This window comes from Gymnoscopelus microlampas (genome assembly GCF_963454915.1).
Source record: "Gymnoscopelus microlampas genome assembly, chromosome: 15".
NCBI classification, from domain to species: domain Eukaryota; kingdom Metazoa; phylum Chordata; class Actinopteri; order Myctophiformes; family Myctophidae; genus Gymnoscopelus; species Gymnoscopelus microlampas.
In genome coordinates this window covers 45,763,207-45,785,706 of record NC_139952.1, presented here as the reverse complement: position 1 = coordinate 45,785,706, position 22,500 = coordinate 45,763,207, and the positions used below count along the sequence as shown (strand labels likewise).

The 22,500-nt window shown below is 42.3% G+C and overlaps 2 protein-coding genes across 2 annotated transcripts in view; both read left to right on the top strand.

Moving 5' to 3' along the window:
- The first annotated feature begins 1,635 nt into the window (after positions 1–1,635).
- Positions 1,636–10,262, top strand: LOC311061284 (piwi-like protein 2). The gene is made up of 6 exons (XM_084079841.1): positions 1,636–1,856; positions 3,591–5,189; positions 5,316–5,422; positions 6,220–6,475; positions 7,539–7,646; positions 9,622–10,262. The coding sequence occupies exons 3-6, from the start codon at positions 5,371–5,373 to the stop codon at positions 9,740–9,742; spliced, it is 537 nt and encodes a 178-aa protein (XP_083935967.1). The 5' UTR covers positions 1,636–1,856; positions 3,591–5,189; positions 5,316–5,370; the 3' UTR covers positions 9,743–10,262.
- Positions 10,263–14,765: 4,503 nt separating this feature from the next.
- LOC311061401 (zinc finger homeobox protein 2-like) overlaps positions 14,766–22,500 on the top strand; it is a 12,586-nt gene continuing 4,851 nt past the window's right edge. Inside the window, exons 1-2 of the mRNA XM_084080024.1 lie at positions 14,766–14,910; positions 15,463–15,537. Of these exons, the coding sequence (XP_083936150.1) occupies positions 14,875–14,910; positions 15,463–15,537 (111 nt within the window). The 5' untranslated portion in view covers positions 14,766–14,874. The remainder of the gene's footprint in view (positions 14,911–15,462; positions 15,538–22,500) is intronic.

The following is a 22,500-nucleotide window of genomic DNA, read 5'->3' as shown; positions in this document are numbered from 1 at the left end:
TGAATGTGTTCCCGAGACAATAACTTTAGTCTCTCGCTTACACAGACATACACTGGTAGGATGTCTGAACTCAGACAGACAGAGTTGACTGAGAACTGCATGGCTGTGACCCATGTGTGTTTATTATCGTTCTGTTTTCATACAGGGCAACACAATTTTATACAATATGTAGTGGGGGTCCCTGCTTCATCTCTCTCTTAGCTAAGGGGGTCCCTGCTTCATCTCTCTCTCTCAACTAAGAGGGTCCCGGCTTCATCTCTCTCTCAGCTAAGGGGTCCCGGCTTCATCTCTCTCTCAGCTAAGGGGGTCCCTGCTTCATCTCTCTCTCAGCTAGGGGTCCTTGCTTCATCTCTCTCTCAGCTAAGGGGTCCCTGCTTCGTCTCTCTCTCAGCTAAGGGGGTCCCTGCTACATCTCTCTCTCAGCTAGGGGTCCTTGCTTCATCTCTCTCTCAGCTAGGGGTCCTTGCTTCATCTCTCTCTCAGCTAAAGGGTCCCTGCTTCATCTTTCTCTCAGTTAAGGGGTCCCTACTTCATCTCTATCTCAGCTAAGGGGTCCCTGCTTCATCTCTCTCTCAGTTAAGGGGTCCCTACTTCATCTCCCTCTCAGCTAAGGGGTCCCTGCTTCATCTCTCTCTCAGCTAAGGGGTCCCTGCTTCATCTCTCTCTCGGGGTCCCTGCTTCGATCATCTCTCTCTCAGCTAAGGGGTCCCTGCTTCATCTCTCTCTCAGCTAAGGGGTCCTTGGCCTTTTCTTTTACAACTCCTTCTGTTCTGTATTTCAGTGGTCAAATAAAATACAATAAAAACATAGCTGTTGCTCCTATACCGGATACGGAAACGTTTCTCGCATGTATGTGCGCGTGCAAATAACCGGATACAGTAGGCGGGCTCTAGACCGGATCACGAAGCGAGCTGGTTACTCAACATGTGATTCGTGAACACACCGACCACAGCGCGAGCAGCGTTGCCATGTCTGCTTTTTATAAGCGACTTAGGGCTTGTTTTTCCTGTAAAGTCGCTTGTAAATATTGGTGGTTGTGGTCAGTGGTGGGGGAAAAGCACTCAAATGTTTTACTTAAAATTACAAATACTGCAATCTAGAAATAGGCTACTCTACTCTGTTACAAGTTAAACGAAAATATTGAAAAAAAAGTACACAAGTATTGGTGTCACAATGTACTTAAAGTACCAAAAGTAGAAGTTTTCAAATGTATAAAATGTATATAAATCATTTAAAAATAGCAGATCTACAAGCTCACAATGAATGCATCGCATGGAGAGGCATTTTAAGCTTGTAGATCTGCTATTTTCAAATGGCCGATATAGGGCTGAAGAGGTTACTATTTTTAATAATAATACAAATCTACAAAGTAACTAGAAACTAATGTTTTCAAATAATTGTAGAGGAGTAAAAGTATAATATTTGCCTATTATTTGTAAAAGTTCTGAAAATTGGAAATACTCCAGCAAAGTAAAAAAAAAATACCTAAAATGTTACTAAAAGTACAGCACTTGAGTAAAATGTACTTCAATGTTACTTTACACCACTGCTTATTTCTCTCAATATCTGGCAACACTCGAGACAACAACAGAGTCCCCGTCATGCATCAGTCAGTGAAAGACAGGAAAAGGTTTTCTGTCCTCTGAGCTTTGTTCATGTTATACTATAAACCATTTGCTAAAGTCTATCGTTCCGTTTAAACTTGTAAAATGGTGACGTAAACTTTATTACAAAGTGATATTTGGTTGTTGGTAACTTAGCCTCGGCACGTGTTGCAAATAAGTTGCAATTAGTAAAGCTGGGGAGCAGTGATAGTTGGATCACGTGACGTCACCAACCCATGTAAATAAACCTGAGTAAGTAAATGTGTTATTAAAAATAACGATGTTGCAATTGTAGAGCAAGTAACTGTATATTGTTAGCTTTACTTTGAATAAGCCACTGAAAGGTGAAACCTGTGTCAAAATGACGAGAGAATAGGCCTACTAATAGCCCTGTTCATATATTATGACAGTCTTGGATGATCTTCGACATTAGTGTTTGCACTTTCTCCTTTTTTGGCCCTTAGATCTACATAAACGTTCAGATTTCAAATATAAAGTGCTGATCCCATGGCCACGGATGTTATGATTATGTACGGGCCCTCAGAAGTACCTGTATATTCCGTATTGTTCAATAAAAAGCATTTTAATCCGATTGGTGGCCATTTGTCCGTATTTTCTGCTTTTGCTTTCAACTACGTGACCCTATCGGTTGGGAGGTGTATTGCACTCTGATACATTATAACTGAAACAGAAATTGGCCATCGATCAGATTAAAATGCTAATACGGAGGATACGAGTACTTCTAACTAAGGGCCCGTACATAATTATAACATCCATGGCCATGAGGTCAGCACTTTATATTTGAAATCTGAACCTTTATGTAGATGTATGGGCCAAAAAGGGAGACAGTGCAAACACTATTTTGAAGATTATCTAAGACGGTCATCACAGATGATGACCGTCTTATCCAAAGCCAGACCAATGCAGTGACTCAAGTAAATATGTAATTAAAAATAATAATGTTGCAATTGTAGACCAAGTAACTGTAAAAGTTGTTAATTTGTTTAGCTTTTTTATAAACCACTGAAAGGCGAACCTTTGTTGAAATGAGAGGGAATAGGCCTACATAATTGCAGTGACTCAAACGTTTTCATCTGTGTGTTGACATGAAACATGCAGTGCAGACATTGTATTGACCATGTATTTGACTACAAACCATCATTTGAAAAGATTTTGAACCAGGGACCCCTGTACAGTACAATGGGATAATCTAATCTCATAATATGCTTCTCATTGCCTTGTGAGCTTGTAGATCTGCAATTTTTCGAATGGCCCTGGCCTCTAAACATGAAATGGGGCTAAATGTTTAAACTGCTCCTCATATTGCTGGGGAGTGGTCCCTGCCTGGACCCCCTCAAGGACCCTTTTAGAACTAGTGCCTTAATTCAGTGTTTCTAAAAGAGTTTAAACTGTTTCTCATGTTGCTGGGGAGTGAGTGGTCCCTGGAACTGTGGAACCCCTTAGTTGGAAGTCTGCCATCATGTGAGGGATACAGGATAGTGCTTGTAGATCTGCTATTTTTGAAAAATCGTGAACATTTTTGCAAATCATTGAATATATATTTATATATATTTTTTAAGCAAACATTTGTAACTCAAATCTTTGCTTCTGGGGATTCTACAAATGTCCTCTAAACCCTTTTTTGAAAAACATGTTTCTATATCAGTGGTTCTCAAACGTTTTCATGTCAAGGACCCCCCAAAATGATATGTATTTGACCGCCGACCCCCATCTCAAAATATGTTGTTCCAGAGACCCCCCCAGAAGCAAAGATTTGAGTTAAAAAAAAACGTTAGCTTTAAATATGTATATGTTTAAAGATTTGCCCAAATGTTCAAGATTAAAAAAAAAAAGTAGATCTACAAGCTACGAGCTTGTATATCTGCTATTTTTGAATAGCCAAAAAAAATGGAATAAAAAATGACAACGATGCATTCCCGGTCTTAATGTTTTTTTCCCCCTTTTTTCTCCCTCTTTTTTTTGTAGAAAACCACAAGTGATTTCAAATGGAGCCAAACAGGCCTTCCTTCCCCGGACTCCCGGGGGCTACGCGCTTCCCCTGGCGGCGGCGGCAGCAGCAGCTGGGGCGAGGGCTTCCAACCGAAGAGCCGGGTCCCGTAGGACGTGCCAGAGGCCTGTCATTCTTCACCGACGGGGCTGGCATTGGAAGAGCCCGAAGCTTTCCTCCCCCCCCGGTGATTCACTGCCCATGCAAATGGGGCGAGGAGGTCCTTTACCCACCGGGACCCTGCCAGTGCAATTTGGCCGAGGAGCCCCTCTTGCCGCCGATGCTGTGCCAGCGCAAATCGGGGCGAGGAGACCCTCTACCGATGCTGTTCCAGCGCAATTTGGGAGAGGAGCCCCTTTACCCACAGGTTCACTGTCAGATGACCTGGCCATCATGATGCGACGACCAACATGGGAGGCGATGGAAGTCGGCCTAAACCAGGATATGGGTGTCCTTGCAGCCTATCTGCGCAAGTGGCGCCTACAGCTCAGCATTGGCAAGACAGTGTCTGCTGCTTACCACCTCAACAACCGCGAAGCAAGAAGGGAACTGGATGTATTTGTCAACAACAAGTGCTAGGAGTTCCAGACACTTCTAGACACTTTCCTTCAAACAACACCTTGAAGAAGTGACAGTGTCATCAAGGGTCTCACTAATCCGACGTCTTGCCGGTACCAGCTGGGGTGCATCCGCCAAGGTGCTTCGAATCTCCACGCAAGCCCTGGTCTTCTCCGCAGCTGAGTACTGTACTGTGCCCCTGTCTGGTGCAGAAGCCCACATGCCAGGAAGGTCGACGTTGCCATAAACAACGCTCTTCGGACCATAACTGGCTGCCTGAAGCCCACCCCTGTATTCCACCTGCCAGTTCTAGTGGGAATTGCCCCGGCCGGCCTCCGACGAGAGGCTGCTACCCTCGCCCTTGCAAGGAAAGCCCGTAGACATGACTGGCATGTCCTGCACGACACCACCACAACAATGTTGCCTCTAGATAGACTCAAGTCCCGCCACCCGTACAACAAGGCGGTACAAGAGCTGCTCAGGTCCATCCCTGAGGACCTGTGTTCAGAGGCATGGCTGGTGGCAGCCAGGAAGCAGGAGTGTGAGTCGGCCGGGCCCACGCGCATCCACCGTTACATCCAGGATCCGGGAGGCTGCATTAAAGGAGAGGAACTGCCACGCCGGCAATGGACCCTGCTGAACCGCCTGCCGAACCGGGGTCGGATGCTTCAAAACGTCCATGAGGAAGTGGGGCCTGGCGGACGGAGCAGCATGCGAGTGTGGGGAGCCGGAGCAGACCGCTGAGCACATAATCACAGTCTGTCCACAGTCTGTACAAACCACTCTCGGAGGCCGGCCATCTTCGATGTGGGACCTGAGACGAGGGCGTGGCTGTACGCTACTGAACTGGACATCTGATGACACACCAAAGAAGAAGAAGACTGCCAGTGCAGATTGGGCGAGGAGCGCCTCTTGCCGCTGATACAGTGCCATTGCAAATTGGACGAGGAGGCCCTGTAGCCACTGAGCCTCCCGTGGGATTTGCCAGAGGGCTTCCTGCCGGCATTAGGACAAGCAGTGTAAGACAACATGATTGTACATCCTTATTATACTTATGTCAGTCTGTTTAGTTTTTTAAACAAGATATGAAATTCTATTATAACTGCTTATTTTTTCTCTCCATCCTTTTCTGTATGCACACACAGGGTGACGTGCCCACTCATGGCAGAGGGTCCGCTCTGGTAGCCCATATTCAGAGGTATGGGCATTGAGCCTTTACACACTTCATGGGGCAGAGGAGGCCCACCAGTAGGTGAGTTTTACAAAAGTGTTTGTTTAATATTACAGACTCTTAATAACGTTTTCTCTGTTTGATAGATTGAATACTTTATTAGAGAGATAGTTCACCCTATGGATTAGTCACCCCATGGAGACATGAATTTATGGATAGTTTTTATCGCATTCCTAAGCCAATAATTTGATGACAGCGGACCGGTTGGCAGTGGTCTTCCAGGTCTTACTGGGTTAAAAGTAAGACCTTTTAACCCAGTAAAAACTACATGTGTCTCAAACACATACTGTAGCCAGCAGGTGGCAGTGGTGGTTTAGAGACCCTCACCTCTGAAGCCATCTGTCAGCCCCTGTTGGTTTAAGATCAAAGTCTGCCCCAACCTGTTAGCAGGGCTGCACAACGTATTGAATGAATCAAGAAAATAGCATTTTGATTAATTCAAGATTGTCACTCACTAATACATATACAAGCAGCAAAACGTTAGGTGGGACATGTTCCGCAAAGACTGTGCTACATTAACAGCTCTGTTAATGTACAATATAACGACAGATATTGTATTTTCATCACCATTGTGATGATATGAATTTTGAATAATAATGCAATATCAAAAAGTCTGAGAGTTATGAAGCTGGAGAGTTGAAACAGACATCTAGGGCTGGCCGGTTGACCACTGAGATCTATTGTTATTTCATTGCATTAAGAAAATAAATAAATGCAGCCTTACTTGGATAGCCCTCTAAGCCTTAGTGAAGCAAGGGCCCCAAGGGCCAATTCAATATTACATAAAAGTATATAAATCAGTATGTATGACTTTACAGATGAACCACAGCTTACCGGAGAAGATCGTGGTGTTTTCCGGGACGGCGTGGGCGACGGTCAGCTCAATGCTGTGGAGCACTACGAGATCCCACAGCTGCTGAAATGCTTCGAGACGTTCCCCAACTACGAGCCCAAGCTGACCTTCCTGGTGGTCCAGAAACGCATCAGCACCACCCTGTACTCCATCAGTGGAAGTCACTTTGGGTCCCCTCCGCCTGGCACCGTTCTGGATCACACGGTGACCCACAGAGACTGGTCAGTCCTGGTTCTTTTTTAATAAACCATCCTGTGCTCTGTATGTGGTTACAGCAGTGGTTCTCGAACTCCTTCATGTCAAGGACCCCTGAATTAATGTGTATTTGGCCGTGGACTCCCTTCTAAAAATATTTGGTGCCAGGAATGCCCATAAAAAGATTTGTGATGTTAAAATAAGACATCCCAATGTTACACTTTTTTTCCCCCAAGATTATTTAGAAAATGTCAGATCTACAAGCTCACAAAACATCACACTGGGGGAACTAGTAGATAGCTATTTTCAAATGTCTGCACACATTAAAGTGGTTAAACTGATTTCGATGCTATATTAACTAATATTGCTGTGGACCCACAAGGACCCCTGGGGGTCCCCGGACCCCACTTTGAGAGCCACTAGGTACACTTTATTCAACAGAGAAATATCACTTACAGTACACCCCCTTAAAACTAAACTAAAGCAATTAGAGTTAAAATATGTAGATATTCTTCTGGGCATGTCATCATCGACAAACATTCAGTGAAAATGGCACCTCTACAAGCCCTCTATGCGTCACAACACAACTTAATATGGATTTGTAGCTTGGCTATTTCCGGCAAAGAGATTTAGTATAGAGGGGGAAAAAAGGCTACGTGGATTAAAGTAGTTAAAAACATCAGCATTGTAGAAATAATCCTAACTCTTTAAGCTGGCCCTTCCTATTGGGGCAAGGATAGAGTTGTAGGTTTGTTAGCTGCTGTTCTAGCAACTATCTTGCATTTAAAGATCTCCAATTGTCTGGTCTTGGGAGACTATTTGAACTTGTTCCCAGGCTTTCTCATCTTGAAGCAGAAAGCATTGTGACAAGACCTTTAATTCCTGTGTCAAGAGGGAGGAAGCTAATAACAGCCACACAGGTTATGCTCATTAGTCTATCAAATTGTCTATAAATGTCAGCAGGAATGTGCTGCTTGTAAATGGAAGGTTGTTGCTATTGATGCATCATTTATTTTAGGTAGAAAAAAATATATTGTTGCTCACAGCCAACCATAAAAGTAATGTAGTGTTTGTTTGTTTTTTACCCAGGGTGGACTTCTATCTGATGGCTCATACAATCCTCCAGGGCTGTGGACTGCCTACACACTACGTATGCGTGTTAAACACAGCCAACCTCGCACCAGACCACTTGCAAAAGTAATAACGTTTCAGTTTTCTCCTGTCTGGGGGGTTCAACATAACTGTTAACACGTAATGTAGACCGGTGAATGTAGCATTAAATCATTGCACCCCTAAAACATATTACATGTTTACAGTACGTTATCAAATATGAACCTTACTGTATATAATATTGTGTGTCGGGTGGAAACCTCATATGTCCAAAACTGTTACTTTTCAGGATTCAAATTCAAAAGCATCAAAAGTAGCAGATCTACAAGCTCAAAACGTGTCGCTTTGCGCCACGTTTCGAGCTTGTAGATCTGATGCTTTTGTGTGACGCTGTAGTATGATCAAGTAGGGCGTCAATTCACCAAAAAACGTGACGTGATGCAGAACCAAATATGAGAAGAGAATACGGAATACAGAGTCAGAGAATGCATTCTGAGATATACAGAGTAAAGCAACAGTTTACATACAGTCAGTAAGTCACTCCCCTCAAGGGAGGAAGAGAGAGCTTGGTACATCATTAAAGAGAAAAGAGCCCTGTGCTCTGACCATATCTTTCTGTACCAGGCACCCGACCAGCACAGGGTTACAATAATATGATATCATCTTTAACACAGTTTCAGTTTAAGGTCATGCTGACACATGCAAGTGTTACTGCTATGGAAAAACTCAAAGAAGATTATGAACTGTATCTTTAATGACAAGACAATGCTTTAATAACACTCCAAACATACAAATGATAAACATAAGAGATGAAATTCTATTTATCACCGACCAATGAATACATCACACATCAGAGGATGCCTTAACATCCACAGCAGACGCCATCGCATGCAGAACAATAAATACATAATGCACACCACATGTGACCAAACCAACACCAATAGTTAAGTTCAAGTTCAAGTTTATTATGTCCCAAACTGGGCAATTTGTTACAGCAGATAGTAAGAAACTCCAACACACAGTAAACATGCATACACAAGACACACATAGACATAATCACAAGATCCAGATAATAATAGCTACTCATAGCTACCTCCTCCTGCTGCTATTATTGATGGTACGAATGGAAGTAGTTACAAATGAGAATTTGTACCTATTGTTTTTAGCTGCCGGGGTCTTTAACCTTTGGCCAGAAGGCAATAATTCATATTCAGAATTTAGGGGGTGAGAGCTGTCTGCCCTAATAGAAGATGCTTTCTTAAGCACCTGCTGGTCATATATATGACTCCGACAGCTAAATTGTACCCCCACAATCTTGCTAGCCCCCCTCACAACCCCGTTAAGGGCATTTTTCTGTCTAATGCCAAGGTTTCCATACCAACAAATGGCAGCAAATGAAATAACAGACTCTATGAAAGCTCTGTAGAATAAAATCATCAGTGACTTATCCACCTGAAACTTGGCTAGCTTAACCCGGGGAGACAAAAAATGCCCAATCACAATATCAGAGAATCGGGATATAAGAACGGCAAAAAGTCAACTTCATAATTTAGGCCCGGAGCTTGTAGAGTGACAATCCAGAAAGTCTCCCTTTTGAAGCAGTTTTAAAAAAAATCTATCACCACCTCTAATGTCATTAGGGATGACTTCTAAGACCACAGCGTTAAGAGAGGAGGGGCTCCCATATCCTTCTCCATTATAGTGAACAGCCATGGGGTAATTTGGGTTGTTTGTTCGGATGGTACGGTAGTTTTATGCTCACCCAATCTATCTTTAAGGCGTCATTTTGTTCTTCCCACATAGAAACAAGCACACAGAGATTCAACACGATATCGATATACTACAAAAGTAGTGTTGCAATTAGCAAAGTGATTTGATCTTGTCGGTAAACACATCAGTAAAACAGTTTGTTTTAGGTACATTGCTACAGTGACAGAATACAGTTAGAACATGGAGATCAGAGCTTTCTGCCCGACAGCAACGATAAGACATGTGAACCCTGTTTTTGCAAACCGGTTTCCCGCTTTTAAAAAGAAGATGTTTTCCTCTGTACCCCCCATAGGCCAGGGACTATGCGTGTCCCGGCACCGTGCAGGTACGCCCACAAGCTGGCGTTCCTGGCTGGCCAGCATCTACATGCTGAGCCGTCCAGCCAGCTGGCAGACAAACTGTATTTTTTGTGATCTGCCCCACAGCCAGCTGACACACTTGATGCCCCGGCTTCCGCTCGCTGCTAAGCAGCGCTAAGTGTCTGCACAAGTGTTTTGTTTTTTTGCTATTGGTGTGCAACATTTAGTTTCTTATGTTTATGACCTTATTTGTGTGCGAGTCATGTCATAAACGGCATTTGTGTCTTTTCAGCCTACATTTGTTTATATTGTTTTGTTTTATATTGAGATGGGGTTACTGTTTTTTTTTGTAACCTAACCCCTGTTTGTTAAAGGTTATATACACGTGCATGTAAAAAAATATATATATATATATATCATGGAAAGGTTGTAGTAATGTAATTCAATGTGTGAGACTTACAATATTCTAGATTCATTTAACAAAGTGAAATATTTCAAGCCTTTTTGGTTTTAATCTTGATTACAGCATTCAGTGCAAGATTAAAAAAATCCTTTCCATAAATGGGCCCCACTCATGAGAGTATTTGTATATGTTGAACAGTGAGTTACTGTGTTTGAAAAACAATATATTGATTGAATCATTAAAGTAGGTTCACGTGTTTTATTCCTGCGAAAAGTACTTGGTTGGTTTGCAGCATTTACTGTATGTGTGGAAAAACAAAGTGTTTACACATAAACCAACCCGACTAGCAATGGCTCTGCTGCTTCTCAGAAGGCATATTAATAACGTCACAAGTAGTAGTGTAAATTAGGGGGAAACTGTGCACAAGATTTATAGAATAAAAAATTAAAAGGTAATTTACCTTTGTTAAAAGTGTTGAATAGCTATATTGTGATTGTAGGCCTAATCATTGCTATAGTGTTTTTTTCATTAACGGGCAGGGTCCCCACGGTCATGAAATTCCTGGAAATATTTTGAAATTAAAAAAGAAATAATCCAGTACTGGAAAAGGTTTGGAATTGATCAAACTTCATCAAAGGTCCTGGAATTTATCAAGGGTCCTGGAAAAATATTTGTCTATGCATTGTTTTTGGCTATTGATTTTTTTTAATACAAAACCTTTTCATAAACATGTATAACATTACACGAAATATGTAACATAAGTAGTTTTTCGCCGAACAGGCTGTGTAACACCCCATCCGCACTGCCAGCGATGCGACGTGACGCGAGCGGGCGATGAAATCTCATTAAAATACATGTTTTTGAATGAGACCGTCCTGACCTACCACAAGCGACAACGAACCGTGCAACGATGTCGTCCACCCCTCCTATTTTCGCTCGCAGGCTCTATTTGAGCGAGGTTTCGCGGCTGTGCCCCACCCCCAAACACTTTTTATTAGGGATGTCCGATTTTATCGGCCTCCCGATATTATCGGCCGATATTAGCATAAAAATTGATATCGGGAAAATATCGGTATCGGTTTTTGAAAAAAAAAAAAAAATTTTTTTTTTTTTTTTTTTTTTTTGCTTTATAAATAAGTTACAGGAGTTCTTACTGTATATGGTGTGTGTGATATGAAATTTGAGCTTACCCTAATCACAATAATCCCCGCATATATCGGTATCGGTTGATATCGGTATCGGTAATTAAGAGTTGGACAATATCGGTATATCGGTTATCGGTAAAAAAGCCAATATCGGACAACCCTACTTTTTATTGTTTTTTATTTATTATTTTGCTACACTGCCTATCTTTGGGCATTGTACATAGGAGTAAGAGACACATTATTGCGCTGAATGATTGTTATATAGGCCTGGAAATTGGGCTAAATATTCTGGAAAAGTTTTGGAAAAGTTTTGGAAATTCATTGCTAAAAATGTGTGGGGACCCTGAACGGGGGTCTCCCCGTCTCTAAACAGAATGCATTTTCAGGTTGGGTCGGGATACCAATTTTCAAGGACCCCCATAACTCAAGAGTGTCAAATGGAACAAATGGAACACTCAGAGTTACAGACCTGATATGTTCATTTAAGGGAAACTAGAGTGTTCGTCAACTCATTTTCTATGTCCATGGCAAAAACATATTTTTTTGCTGGCTTGTGTCCCCCCCACACACAAGCCAGCATGGCGATGATGACCCTCGAGTTGTGATTCTTGTTGACAGAGGCAGCCTCTGCTTTGGCACGTCAGGGAGGAGCAGCGGCCATGCTGGAAGAGAGCCCTTTGACCTGGCCTTTGACCCGCGGGATGCCTCGGAATGTTCTGATAATGCTTCAGTTGTTCGATGCCGTGCAATGTCACCTGCAGCTATAGTAGCTACTACTTTTCCCATTTCAGTTTCCCCATTGAGCAGGGTTGCCAACATTGGACTGTCAGAATCCAGGAGATTTTGGGGGGTGTGATTTGGGGTAATTGGTCAACATTTTGCACAGTCCAACGCTCTAGAATGTGTTTGAGGATAATGTTAAAAATCACTGAAGTTCAAATCCCCTAGAGTTTCTCTTAGAGGTACAATGTTACCATCATTTGATAGTCACTGAACTGTAGCCTCACCTCATTACTTAAAAGTGAATATCTCTGTATGATTGCATACACTGACCACACCCCCCAAGCAGGGGGTTTGGGGGTCCTCCCCCCGATTTTTTTTTTGCATAGATGTAATCTTCTGTGTTCTGGTGAATTTGGGGAGTTTGATACCAAATCCAGGAGAAATGATGATCCAGGAGTCCAGAAGGAGATGTGGTCGACATTCAGGCGACTCCCTGCAGGATCCAGGAGGGTTGGCAGCCTGGCAGCCCTGCCGTGAGGGGAGGCATGCGTTAATCCGACAGACCTTTTCTCCGACTATGTGGCATCCGCGTGCGGTTAGGGTTAGGGTGCGGGTTTGGTTCGGGTTTAGTATTGGAAACGTCGGAGCGCTGCGCTGTCGGAGGAATGCGCTGTCGGACTAACGTACTGCACCCGCAGTGAGTGACATCATGGTTGGTGAATGGATTCTTGGCGAGGTGGGTGTGACATGAAGACAGGATTATCTTGCTCTTTCTTGTGCTCTGTTTTAACAACATCAGAAACAGAAAATGTACAGTAAAACACTGTTCTCCATACCTCAAAGTACAGTCAGAATTAATATGTACTGAATCAAGTATGTAAATATTAAACACTTGAATTAGCATTACCATTACCCAATAATACAGGTAAGCAAACTAGGATATCACATTTCTTAGCATTTTAACATTATTAATACAAACATCATGACTTGATGTCAATGTATTTTTAACCAAATGAAGAGCACAATGAGACAAAATGAACTTACAAGCGATGCACTTAATCTTATTACTAGGCAAGAAAGCAGGACAAGATCGAGGCTGATCTTGTGCAGAACAAACATTTCACTGACCTCATGGCCTCTAGTCTAGACTCAAAGAGTTACTTTCTAACTCGAACAACACTGCCACCTAGTGGAGGTTATTGCCAAAGACATTGGCACATTTATGTGGAAATCTTAAATGAGTGTGAACTAGGTTTTGACTTCTACAGGGGCCAGTTTCGAATTACAGCCACCTGTAGGCTTTTCGTAAGGCAAACAACGAATGCTGTCGTTGATAACATGATGCAGAATAGACTCAATGCACAGCAACCATATTGTGGAAAGAAATTGGTCCTCTTCATTACTTCCCTCACGGGTGTTACCAATGATACTAATTAAGGCTCTGTTCCATTTAGAGCAGCACAGTGGTTCTCAAACCTTTACATCCCAAGGACCACTATTACTCTGAGAGTGTACAAATGGAACCAATTTGGTTCCATTTGTTTACTCTGAGAGTGTACAAATGGAACCAATTTGGTTCCATTTGTACACTCTCAGAGTTACACACCTGTAAGGGGTCATTTGGAACCCCCTCAAGGAACCATAGGGTCCCTGGACCACACTTTGAGACCCACTGGTGTAGCAGAGTGTTTCCAGTGAGCCAACATGCACAATATCTGCACCCTGACCCAGAATGGAACAGAGGCTTCATTAGTATCATTGGTAGACCTAACACCTGTGAAGGAAGGAGGGAAGAGGCCCAATTTCCATGGCTGCCTATTGCAGATTTACTTTTACATTTCATGAGAAATACACAAACAATGTATACATTATTATTTACAAATTTGTGTCTTTACAAAACAAAGATTTTATTTTATTTACAAATAAAATAAAATATAAAACAAATAAAATAATATTTATTCATTTGTAAATAAATAATAATAATTGGCATAATAATAATGCCAAATAATCCCAGCCTAAATCATTTTTCACAAGCATCACTTCTTTGTAAAGCGTGCAATAGCCTGTGGAAGTATATAGCCTACAAATGATCCACACAGATGATCATTTAGAGAGCATTTAATCTGGGTTGTTGATTCCACTTCTAACATCAGGATATTAACTTCTTGTAATGAAACCTATCATCTCCACAGTATAGCCTACAGTATGTCAGTGGTTTTCAACCTTTTCAGGCCACAACCCCCCAAAATAATATTTGAACAGGGACCCCCCAAAATAATATTTGAACTGGGGACCCCCCAAAATAATATTTGAACTGGGGACCCCCCAAAATAATCATATTTGAACTGGGGACCCCCCAAAATAATCACATTTGATTAGGCATTGCCAGGCGTTGTGAGCTTGTAGATCTGCTATTTTCACAATTTTGCCTCAGTCTCAATTTGGCCAATGTTTGACCAGTTTTTATATAGTTTGTTGATTACTTTTGACGCAATAATGCTCTTTTTCTTCTCTGTCTTTCTTTTTTTTTAAGTTTTAAAAAGGTCTTAAAAGTCCTTAAATTGTCACCTCACTGTCATCTGGCCGTGTGGGAACCTGGAGGTCCCGACCCACAGGTTGAGAACCACTGGCCCATGTGTATTTTGTTTTGGGGAGGGGTTAGGAGGCCACCGGCACCGCCTCTATATGACTGATCCCTCCCCTCCCATGCCTCAGTCATTGTTTAAAACCCATGAACCACTACAGACAGACAGACATGGCATTGGTGGTCCGTTTGCAGCGCAAAACAAACCAATAAGTGACTTTTATCACTGGCATTAGGCCTATAGGTTTATATTATATATATAAGTTTATTATCAGACACACACGGACCGTTATCTCTCCATGAGTCATCATGATGCAGGAATGAAGAGTTTTCTCTGTTCAGCTTTGGTCGGAACTGTTTAGATTAGAAAGTATAAAGTATTACTTTCATCATGATGTCTCCTCCAGGACTGTTCTCAGTCTGTCAGGTAGGGAAACATTAACTAATACATTGGTTCTCAAAGTGGGGTCCGGGGACCCCCAGGGGTCCTTGGAGCCGGAGGGGTTCCAGGGGGTCCCCAGCAAAATGTGTTAATATAGCATCACAATAATTTGACCCGCTTTAACCTTTTATACTTTGGCTATTCAAAAATAGCAGATATACAAGCGCATAGCTCGGCACCGAGTGCCGCGCTATGAGCTTGTAGATCTGCTATTTTTGAAAAATCTTGGAACATTTGTGCAAATCTTTGAATATATATGTTTTTAAAGCGAACATTTGTAACTCAAATATTTGCTTCTGGGAGGTCCATGGAACAAAATATTTTGAGATGGGGGTCCGCAGCCAAATACATATTATTTTAGGGGTCCTTGACATGAAAAAGTTTGAGAACCACTGAACTAATACACTTGTCAGTTTTTTTGTTTATTTTTTTCTCGTGTTAAAATGTTTTAAATGTGACTGTACTGTGCTGTTTTCCAGTAGGACTAGTATTATAGCTGATGTAGAGCGTTGTTTATGTTTTTTTTCTTTCTGTCAGATCTGTCTTGTGGACTGTCCCTCTATCGGCTCCTTCAAGATCCATCTGAGATCTAATAGACATCGATATCAAAAGGTATGAAATAATAATAATAATAACAGTGGTGGAAAAAGTACTCGCATTGTTTACTTAAAAAGTAAAAGTATCAACACTGCAATGTAGAAATACTCTGTTATACAAGACAAATAATAGTCCGGAATTCTAAATTCACTTGAGTGAAAGTACAAAAGTATTGGTATCAAAATGTACCAAAAGTAGAACGTACTCATTGTGCAGAATGTCCCATTTCACAAGTTTTCAAAAATGTATGAAATGTATACAAATCATTTGAAAATAGCAGATCTACAAGCTCGCAATGCGTCACATCGCTGGGGGGCCCCAGTTCAAATATATGTGATTACGAAATATGATTATTTTGGCCGGTTGTGACTTGTGGCCTGAAAAGGTTGAGAACCACTGAATTAATCAATCAATCCCTGAAGACCCAATCAGAGTTTCCTGCAGTGGAGTTCAAACATAACTGCATGCTAATAATAACAATAACAATAACAACAACAATGGTCCCGAAGTGTCCAAGCGTCCATTTGGTTACACCATGTATAGGCTATTATTTGTAATACAGGAAAGGTGGGCATTATGGAAATCTGGGCACCATCGTTTTGGGAAGACATGGGCACTAAGGAAATATGGGCACCGGGAAAGGTGGGCAACCGGAAGAGTGGGCACTTTGGGGGGGGGGGGGGGGGGGGGAGTGGGCACTAGGGAAATCTGGGCACCAGGAAGACTGGGCACTAGGAAGAGTGGGCACTAGGTGCACTAGGTGCACTGCTTATGTTAGGGTTTTCCTGTGCCTCTACACCAACGAAAATATTTTTCGGGAAAGGGAAAAACCCAACGAGTTCAGATATTGTTATAGGAGGAAACCAAAGGAAATCAATGTCCAGGGCAGGCAGTTTAGTTTAAATTATAATAGCCAATTGTTTAATAATATTCAATGAAGTAACGTCCAGTATAAGATGAACCTATGCTAATACAGAATGAATGTAAGAGATTAAATGGTACAACCTGAAGTACAGCAAATACAACGAAAACAGCAAACAACAGCAGAGCTCTGACGGATGGAAAACTAACGTCCCTCTTACAAGTACTACCAGCAGAAGGGCATGAAGTCTTACATGCTGGAGTCTAAAGCTACAGAGCTTAATATATGATTTCTGAACAGTAGATTGAGCATTGATGGATGGGAGTTGTCACTCAGGTCTGTTGACGAATGACAGTTGTCTCGGGTCGATGTCCGGACGCGTCTTCTTCCAGAGTGGGTGTTGACAGATGTATGTGGGAGTTTCGTCAACCTTCTTTTGTTCTTTTGCTGAAAAACAACTCAATTTCGCTATGTACTGGGTTTGCAGAAATGCTATATCCTGCTTGTTATATAGACCCCTTAACAGACGACGTCACACTGATAAGAACCAGTATGCGTGCAACCAGTATGCGCGCAATGAAACCCATTCTATCAGGTCTCGCTAGGACGCGCCTCACTAGCCAACACACAAGAGGGGTCGGGGTGTGCTGAAACCAGCGCACCCCGAAACAACAGGTTGGGAATTGATTGCGTGAAACAATCACCTGTGAGTCCAGTCTCAATGTTGGTAAACAAATAATTGGTCTATTATATTCGTTATATGAGAGTATTTTTAGGTCGTGGTACGATGCTCTTGTGCAGTATTTAGGGGATTTCACAACTTTCTCTGTTCACCCACTGTAGACACATATATCAGGCACATAAATCATTTTACTGTTAAGTGCACACATACATCATTTTACTGTCAGGTGCTGGGGCCCACAAAGCATATGTCTCGGTCATGAACGTGGGCCCTTTGTTTTCTTAGCTATGCTTATCTACTCATATCTGGTGTCATCATCTCTGACCGCTCTTTATCGTTACTTGGCATTTTTGGGGTATTTTCCATCTACTTCTGTGTGGCCTCTGTATTGTTCCTATGAACTTAATGTCTGTATTTATTCCTGTTTAATGTGTTTTAGTGATTCTGGTTTTGGGTAAAGAAATAAAACTATGCAAGCACTAGGCTAAGTCACTCATGATTCTTACTTTAGCAAGAGTACATTTCTTTAGTATTATTCTATGTTTCTACTTGCATACTGTTTCATAACTATAAGCCATACAGGCTAATACACGACATTCTCAACACTTATGAGACTGCATTACCGTGCTCTGTGTGTGTGTGTGTGTGTGTGTGTGTGTGTGTGTGTGTGTGTGTGTGTGTGTGTGTGTGTGTGTGTGTGTGTGTGTGTGTGTGTGTGTGTGTGTGTGCAGTGCACGAACGTGTTCCTGCTTTGGAGGCTGAAATAGTAAGAGCAGATCTCATGTGGAAACTTGCATGACATGACGTCTTTGCATTGGCTTCACACATTAACCCATTAAGACCGGGAACGCATCAGTGTCATTTTAGATTTCTTCGGCTATTCAAAAATAGCAGATCTACAAGCTCATAGCGCGGCACCGAGTGCCGCACTATGAGCTTGTAGGTCTGCTATTTTAGAAAACATATTCAAACGCTGTGATCAAACGTGCTAATGGCCACCTATTACCTGGCATTGAGTAGCTAGATCACCTGTGAATGAGCACATTATCATCGTTAAAGGCTTGCTTTCCATTGTTTTGTGTGGAAGGAACAATCCGTACCAATGGTAGGGCAGTGGGTGAGTGTATGGTCACCACTTCCCCAACAACACCGCTGAAGTGCCCTTGAGCAAGGCACTGAACCCTAACTGCTCCAGTGGAGCTGCTTAGTGGCCAACAGCATAAGACTGTGGTTGTACTAGTCAGCTCCCAGGATTTAATGTGTCTGTCTGTCTGTCTGTCTGTCTGTCTGTCTGTCTGTCGGTGTGTTTCTATGTGCAGGGCGTTGCTGAAAATGAGCACTTGTGCTCAGCTACTACCCTGCGTAAATATAGAACAACAACAAAAGAAAAATGATGGTAACACATTCCCAATTGCTTTGTCTTTTATTCGCCAAACCCCGGACACGTGATTGTCCAGGGTTGAACGCCGGCTAACGCCAGGTTGTAAATAACAGCACCCAAGCAACTGCCAAAGTAAAAAAATATACTTGTCAAATCTTTATCACATGCAAAACACTTTCTGTGGACACTAAACCTAAGACTTCAGGTGCCCACATTTCCCTAGTGCCCGCTCTTCCTAGTGCCCAGTTTTTCCCGGTGCCCAGTCTTCTCCCCGTAAAGTGCCCTAGTGTCCACTCTCCCTAGTGCCCAGTTTTCCCGGTGCCCAGTCTTCCTGGTGCCCACATTTCCCTAGTTCCCGCTCATCCAAGGTGCCCAGTGTTCCCTAGTGCCCAGAATGTTTTGGTGCCCACCTTTCCTTGTTTTCCCATTGCAGGCCCATCGCCAGCAATACTGTCACCCGCGGTCGGGTGTTGAAATTGCTAAAAGCTGACTAAATGACCCGTAACTCTGAGGGTGTACAAATACACTCCCAGAGTTACAGATCTGTAAAGGTCCATCCCTAACTATCAACAATTTTGCTGGGGTTCCGCTTGGAACCCCACCAAGGACCCCTGGGGGTCCCCGGACCCCACTTTGAGAACCACTGACTAATACAATGCCAAATTAACGTTTGAGTTTACCTCCCTCTTAACCCATTAAAACCGGTAAAAAAGTATTTGTGTCATTTTAGATTGTATTTATGTGTGTGTGTGTGTGTGTGTGTGTGTGTGTGTGTGTGTGTGTGTGTGTGTGTGTGTGTGTGTGTGTGTGTGTGTGTGTGTGTGCGTGTGCGTGTGCGTGTGTGTAGCACTTTGGTTGGCTATTCAAAAATAGCAGATCTACAAGCTCATAGCGCGTCACTTCGTGCCGCGCTATGAGCTTTATACAAAACGAGAACATTTGTGCAAATCTTTTAATTTAGTATATATATTTTTTAAAGCAAACATTTTTAACTCAAATCTTTGCTTCCGGAGGTCCCTGGAACAAAAATATTTTGAGGTGGGGGTCCATGGCCAAATACATATAATTTTGGGGGGGCTTGACATGAAAAAAGTTTGAGCACCACTGATATAGTAACATACGTTTTTCAGAAAACCTGTTAGGATTTAGAAGAATCCTTTTTGAATCGGCCTCAAGTCTTAAATGGGTTCAAACCAGCTCCAGTGATCCATTTAAGCCACTCTTTAGTTTAGACTGTTTGGATGACATAAAGACCTGGATGAACGGGATCTTTCTCAAACCCAATGATAAAATAAAACGGAAGCAATCATATTTGGCCAAGAAGACGTTATTCACACATCCCCCAGCACCCTTGGCAGCCTTCATTATTTTGCTCCTCTGTAAAAGAATAAGAAACCTTAGGGTTATTTTCCACAGCACAGATCGGTTCTGTTGTCAAAACCAGTTTCCTCCGGTTACGTCTCCTCGCCAAGGTTAAACCTTATCTGTCTTCCACCCACACAACTGGAGATGGCAATTAATCATGCCTTTGTTTCCTCCAGATTGGACTATACTGCAATTCCCTCTATGTACCGGCATTGATCAGTCTTCTATTAGGTGCAGTGGTGGAAAAAGTACTCTGCCTCTGAGATGTAGTGGAGTAGAAGTAAAAGTACTGAAAACTGGAAATATTCCGGTAAAGTAAAAAATACCTCAAAATTGTACTTAAGTACAGTACTTAAGTAAATGTACTGTACTTAGTTACTTTCCACCTGCCTGTCTGACAGACAGATGTACGGCTTCAGGATGTGCTGTGGTCACAGTTGAGCAACGGGTGCTGACGGCTGGTAGATGAATCTTGTAGATCACATGCCCTTTATGTAAACATGTCAACGGTTCTACACTAACGTCTCACCAAGAAACGTGAGAGTGTCAAAGGGACAGGAAATTAACTTTATGAGGCCCTCCGTCAGAGATGGCTTTGCACCCCCATCGCGACGCATTGTGAGCTTGTAGATCGGCTATTTTCAAAAGATTTTTATACATGTTAAACATTTGAAAAGTTGTGTGAAATGAGACATTCTGCTCAATGGGTACTTTCTACTTTTGGTACTTTAAGTACATTTTGCTACCAATGCTTTTGTACATTTTTGATTCCGTACTTTACTTGTAACAGAGTATCTCTACACTTTTTCCACCACTGCAGAACAATCAAAGACGCGTTAAGGTGGTCAAAGGTCACAACGCATGCGTTGTGTGAGATGATGGCATGTTCGCACGCATGTATTGCACACATACATACATTGTATAATATTCACAACACTCAGACATAACCATAAACAAACCAGATATGCCCATATACCGGCATGGCATGTCACTATGACTCAGACATAACCATAAACAAACCCGATATGCCCATATACCGGCATGGCATGTCACTATGACTCAGACATAACCATTAACAATCCCGATATGTTCATATTATACCTGCATGACAGTGGAGACTAGTGGAGAAGAGATCCAGTAGAACTATAAGACAAGTCATTTTATGCTTGTTTTTGCACACGGTGTCTCGCTCCGAAAATAGCCGATCTACAAGCTCACGACAACGCGTGTGCGAGTCTGCGACACTTGTAGATCGGCTATTTTCGGCACACAGCTAAGTATAAATGAGGCATTACGACGCCCATCACGGCCCGCCAAAATGTTGTTTTTGTCGACTAAATGAACTGTTGATTTAGTCGACTAAAACTAAAACATTTCAAATGACAAAAACTATGACTAAAACGAAATAAAAATGTGTTGTCAAAATTAACACGGAGTGGAGCTAAGCTTTTTTTTTTGCTGCACGCACGCCTCAAGCCCCGCACATGCACATGCACATGCACATGCACATGCACATGCACGTGACGTACAGTACGTGCACGTTTGTGCCCGCGAGAGAGAGCCTTCAACTGTGGAACAACACAGTAGCGCATGGATTTAAAACAACCTTCCACACCGTCTCACTATTATTGTCAACAGCGCAAATGAACATAGGAATAAGCCTGACTGTGTGCATGATACGTCTAACACAGAGACTGTTTACTCCAACAAAAATGTCAATAAACCAAGAAAGACGAGGACACAGCCGGTGTGGTGAATAATAATAATAAAAGGTTGTTATTTTCCCCACGGGGATATTTGTCTTCAGGCTGTTCAACAGAAAAACATAACCATGTAGCACAAAATGACACCAAAACAATATCTTGCTTGCCGCCTTACCCCTTATCCCTAATTATAATTTTTTGTTTTGCCATTTTTTACTATTTTGAAAAGCATTTTAAAATAGTTCAACTAGCCGATCTACATTGACACCAGGGGTCATCAATATGTCCATATGTACACGGACACATGTGTCCGTGCATACGGACATTTGGGTCCATTTGTACACTCTCCGAGTTACAGACATGTTATGGTCATTCAGGGTTGGTTAGCTCTTTATGTGTTTCTGGTGATATTATTGTCCGCTCAATTTGTCCATGGCAAAAATGGAATTTAAGAAAAAATGTCCACCACAAGCCAGCATGGTGATGACCCCTGATTGACACTTTGTGAGCTTGTAAATCAGCTATTTGAACTATTTTATAATGTAAAAAAAAAGTAAAGTAAAAAATGGCAAAAACATTTAGGGATAAGGGGTAAGGCGTGGCGCGCAAGATAAGGGCCCTACATGAGATCCCCACTATACACAGAAAAACCATCCTATCGGCAAGGCACTTTGTTTAATGCCACGATGGCTGAGGGGACAAAACTCCTGCTAAAACGAACCTTTTCCCACTTCAAGGTTCTTTATCTTCGTCCAGATGGCATGGGTTGGATGTAGCGATTAGAGGGGATGCTCAGTGTCATTTGTTCAGAAAGTGTTGGTGTGGGAGGTCCGATGATCTGAGAAGCCAATGCTCTGTGTTCGTCTCTCCGCCGTGCTTTCTGCATATCAATCATGTTCGAACTTTCTTTACGTTCTTCTGCAAAACAACTCATGATCGCAAACACACTGTACCCTGTCTGACACTTGTGTTTGAGTTATGAACT

Bases quoted from the DNA above. Each gene is read 5' to 3' on its own strand.
- LOC311061284 (XM_084079841.1), top strand. From the start codon at position 5,371: ATGGGCATTGAGCCTTTACACACTTCATGGGGCAGAGGAGGCCCACCA. The intron at 5,423-6,219 runs GTGAGTTTTACA...ATGACTTTACAG, and splicing joins CAGAGGAGGCCCACCAGTAG to ATGAACCACAGCTTACCGGA. The intron at 6,476-7,538 runs GTCAGTCCTGGT...TTTTTTACCCAG, and splicing joins ACGGTGACCCACAGAGACTG to GGTGGACTTCTATCTGATGG.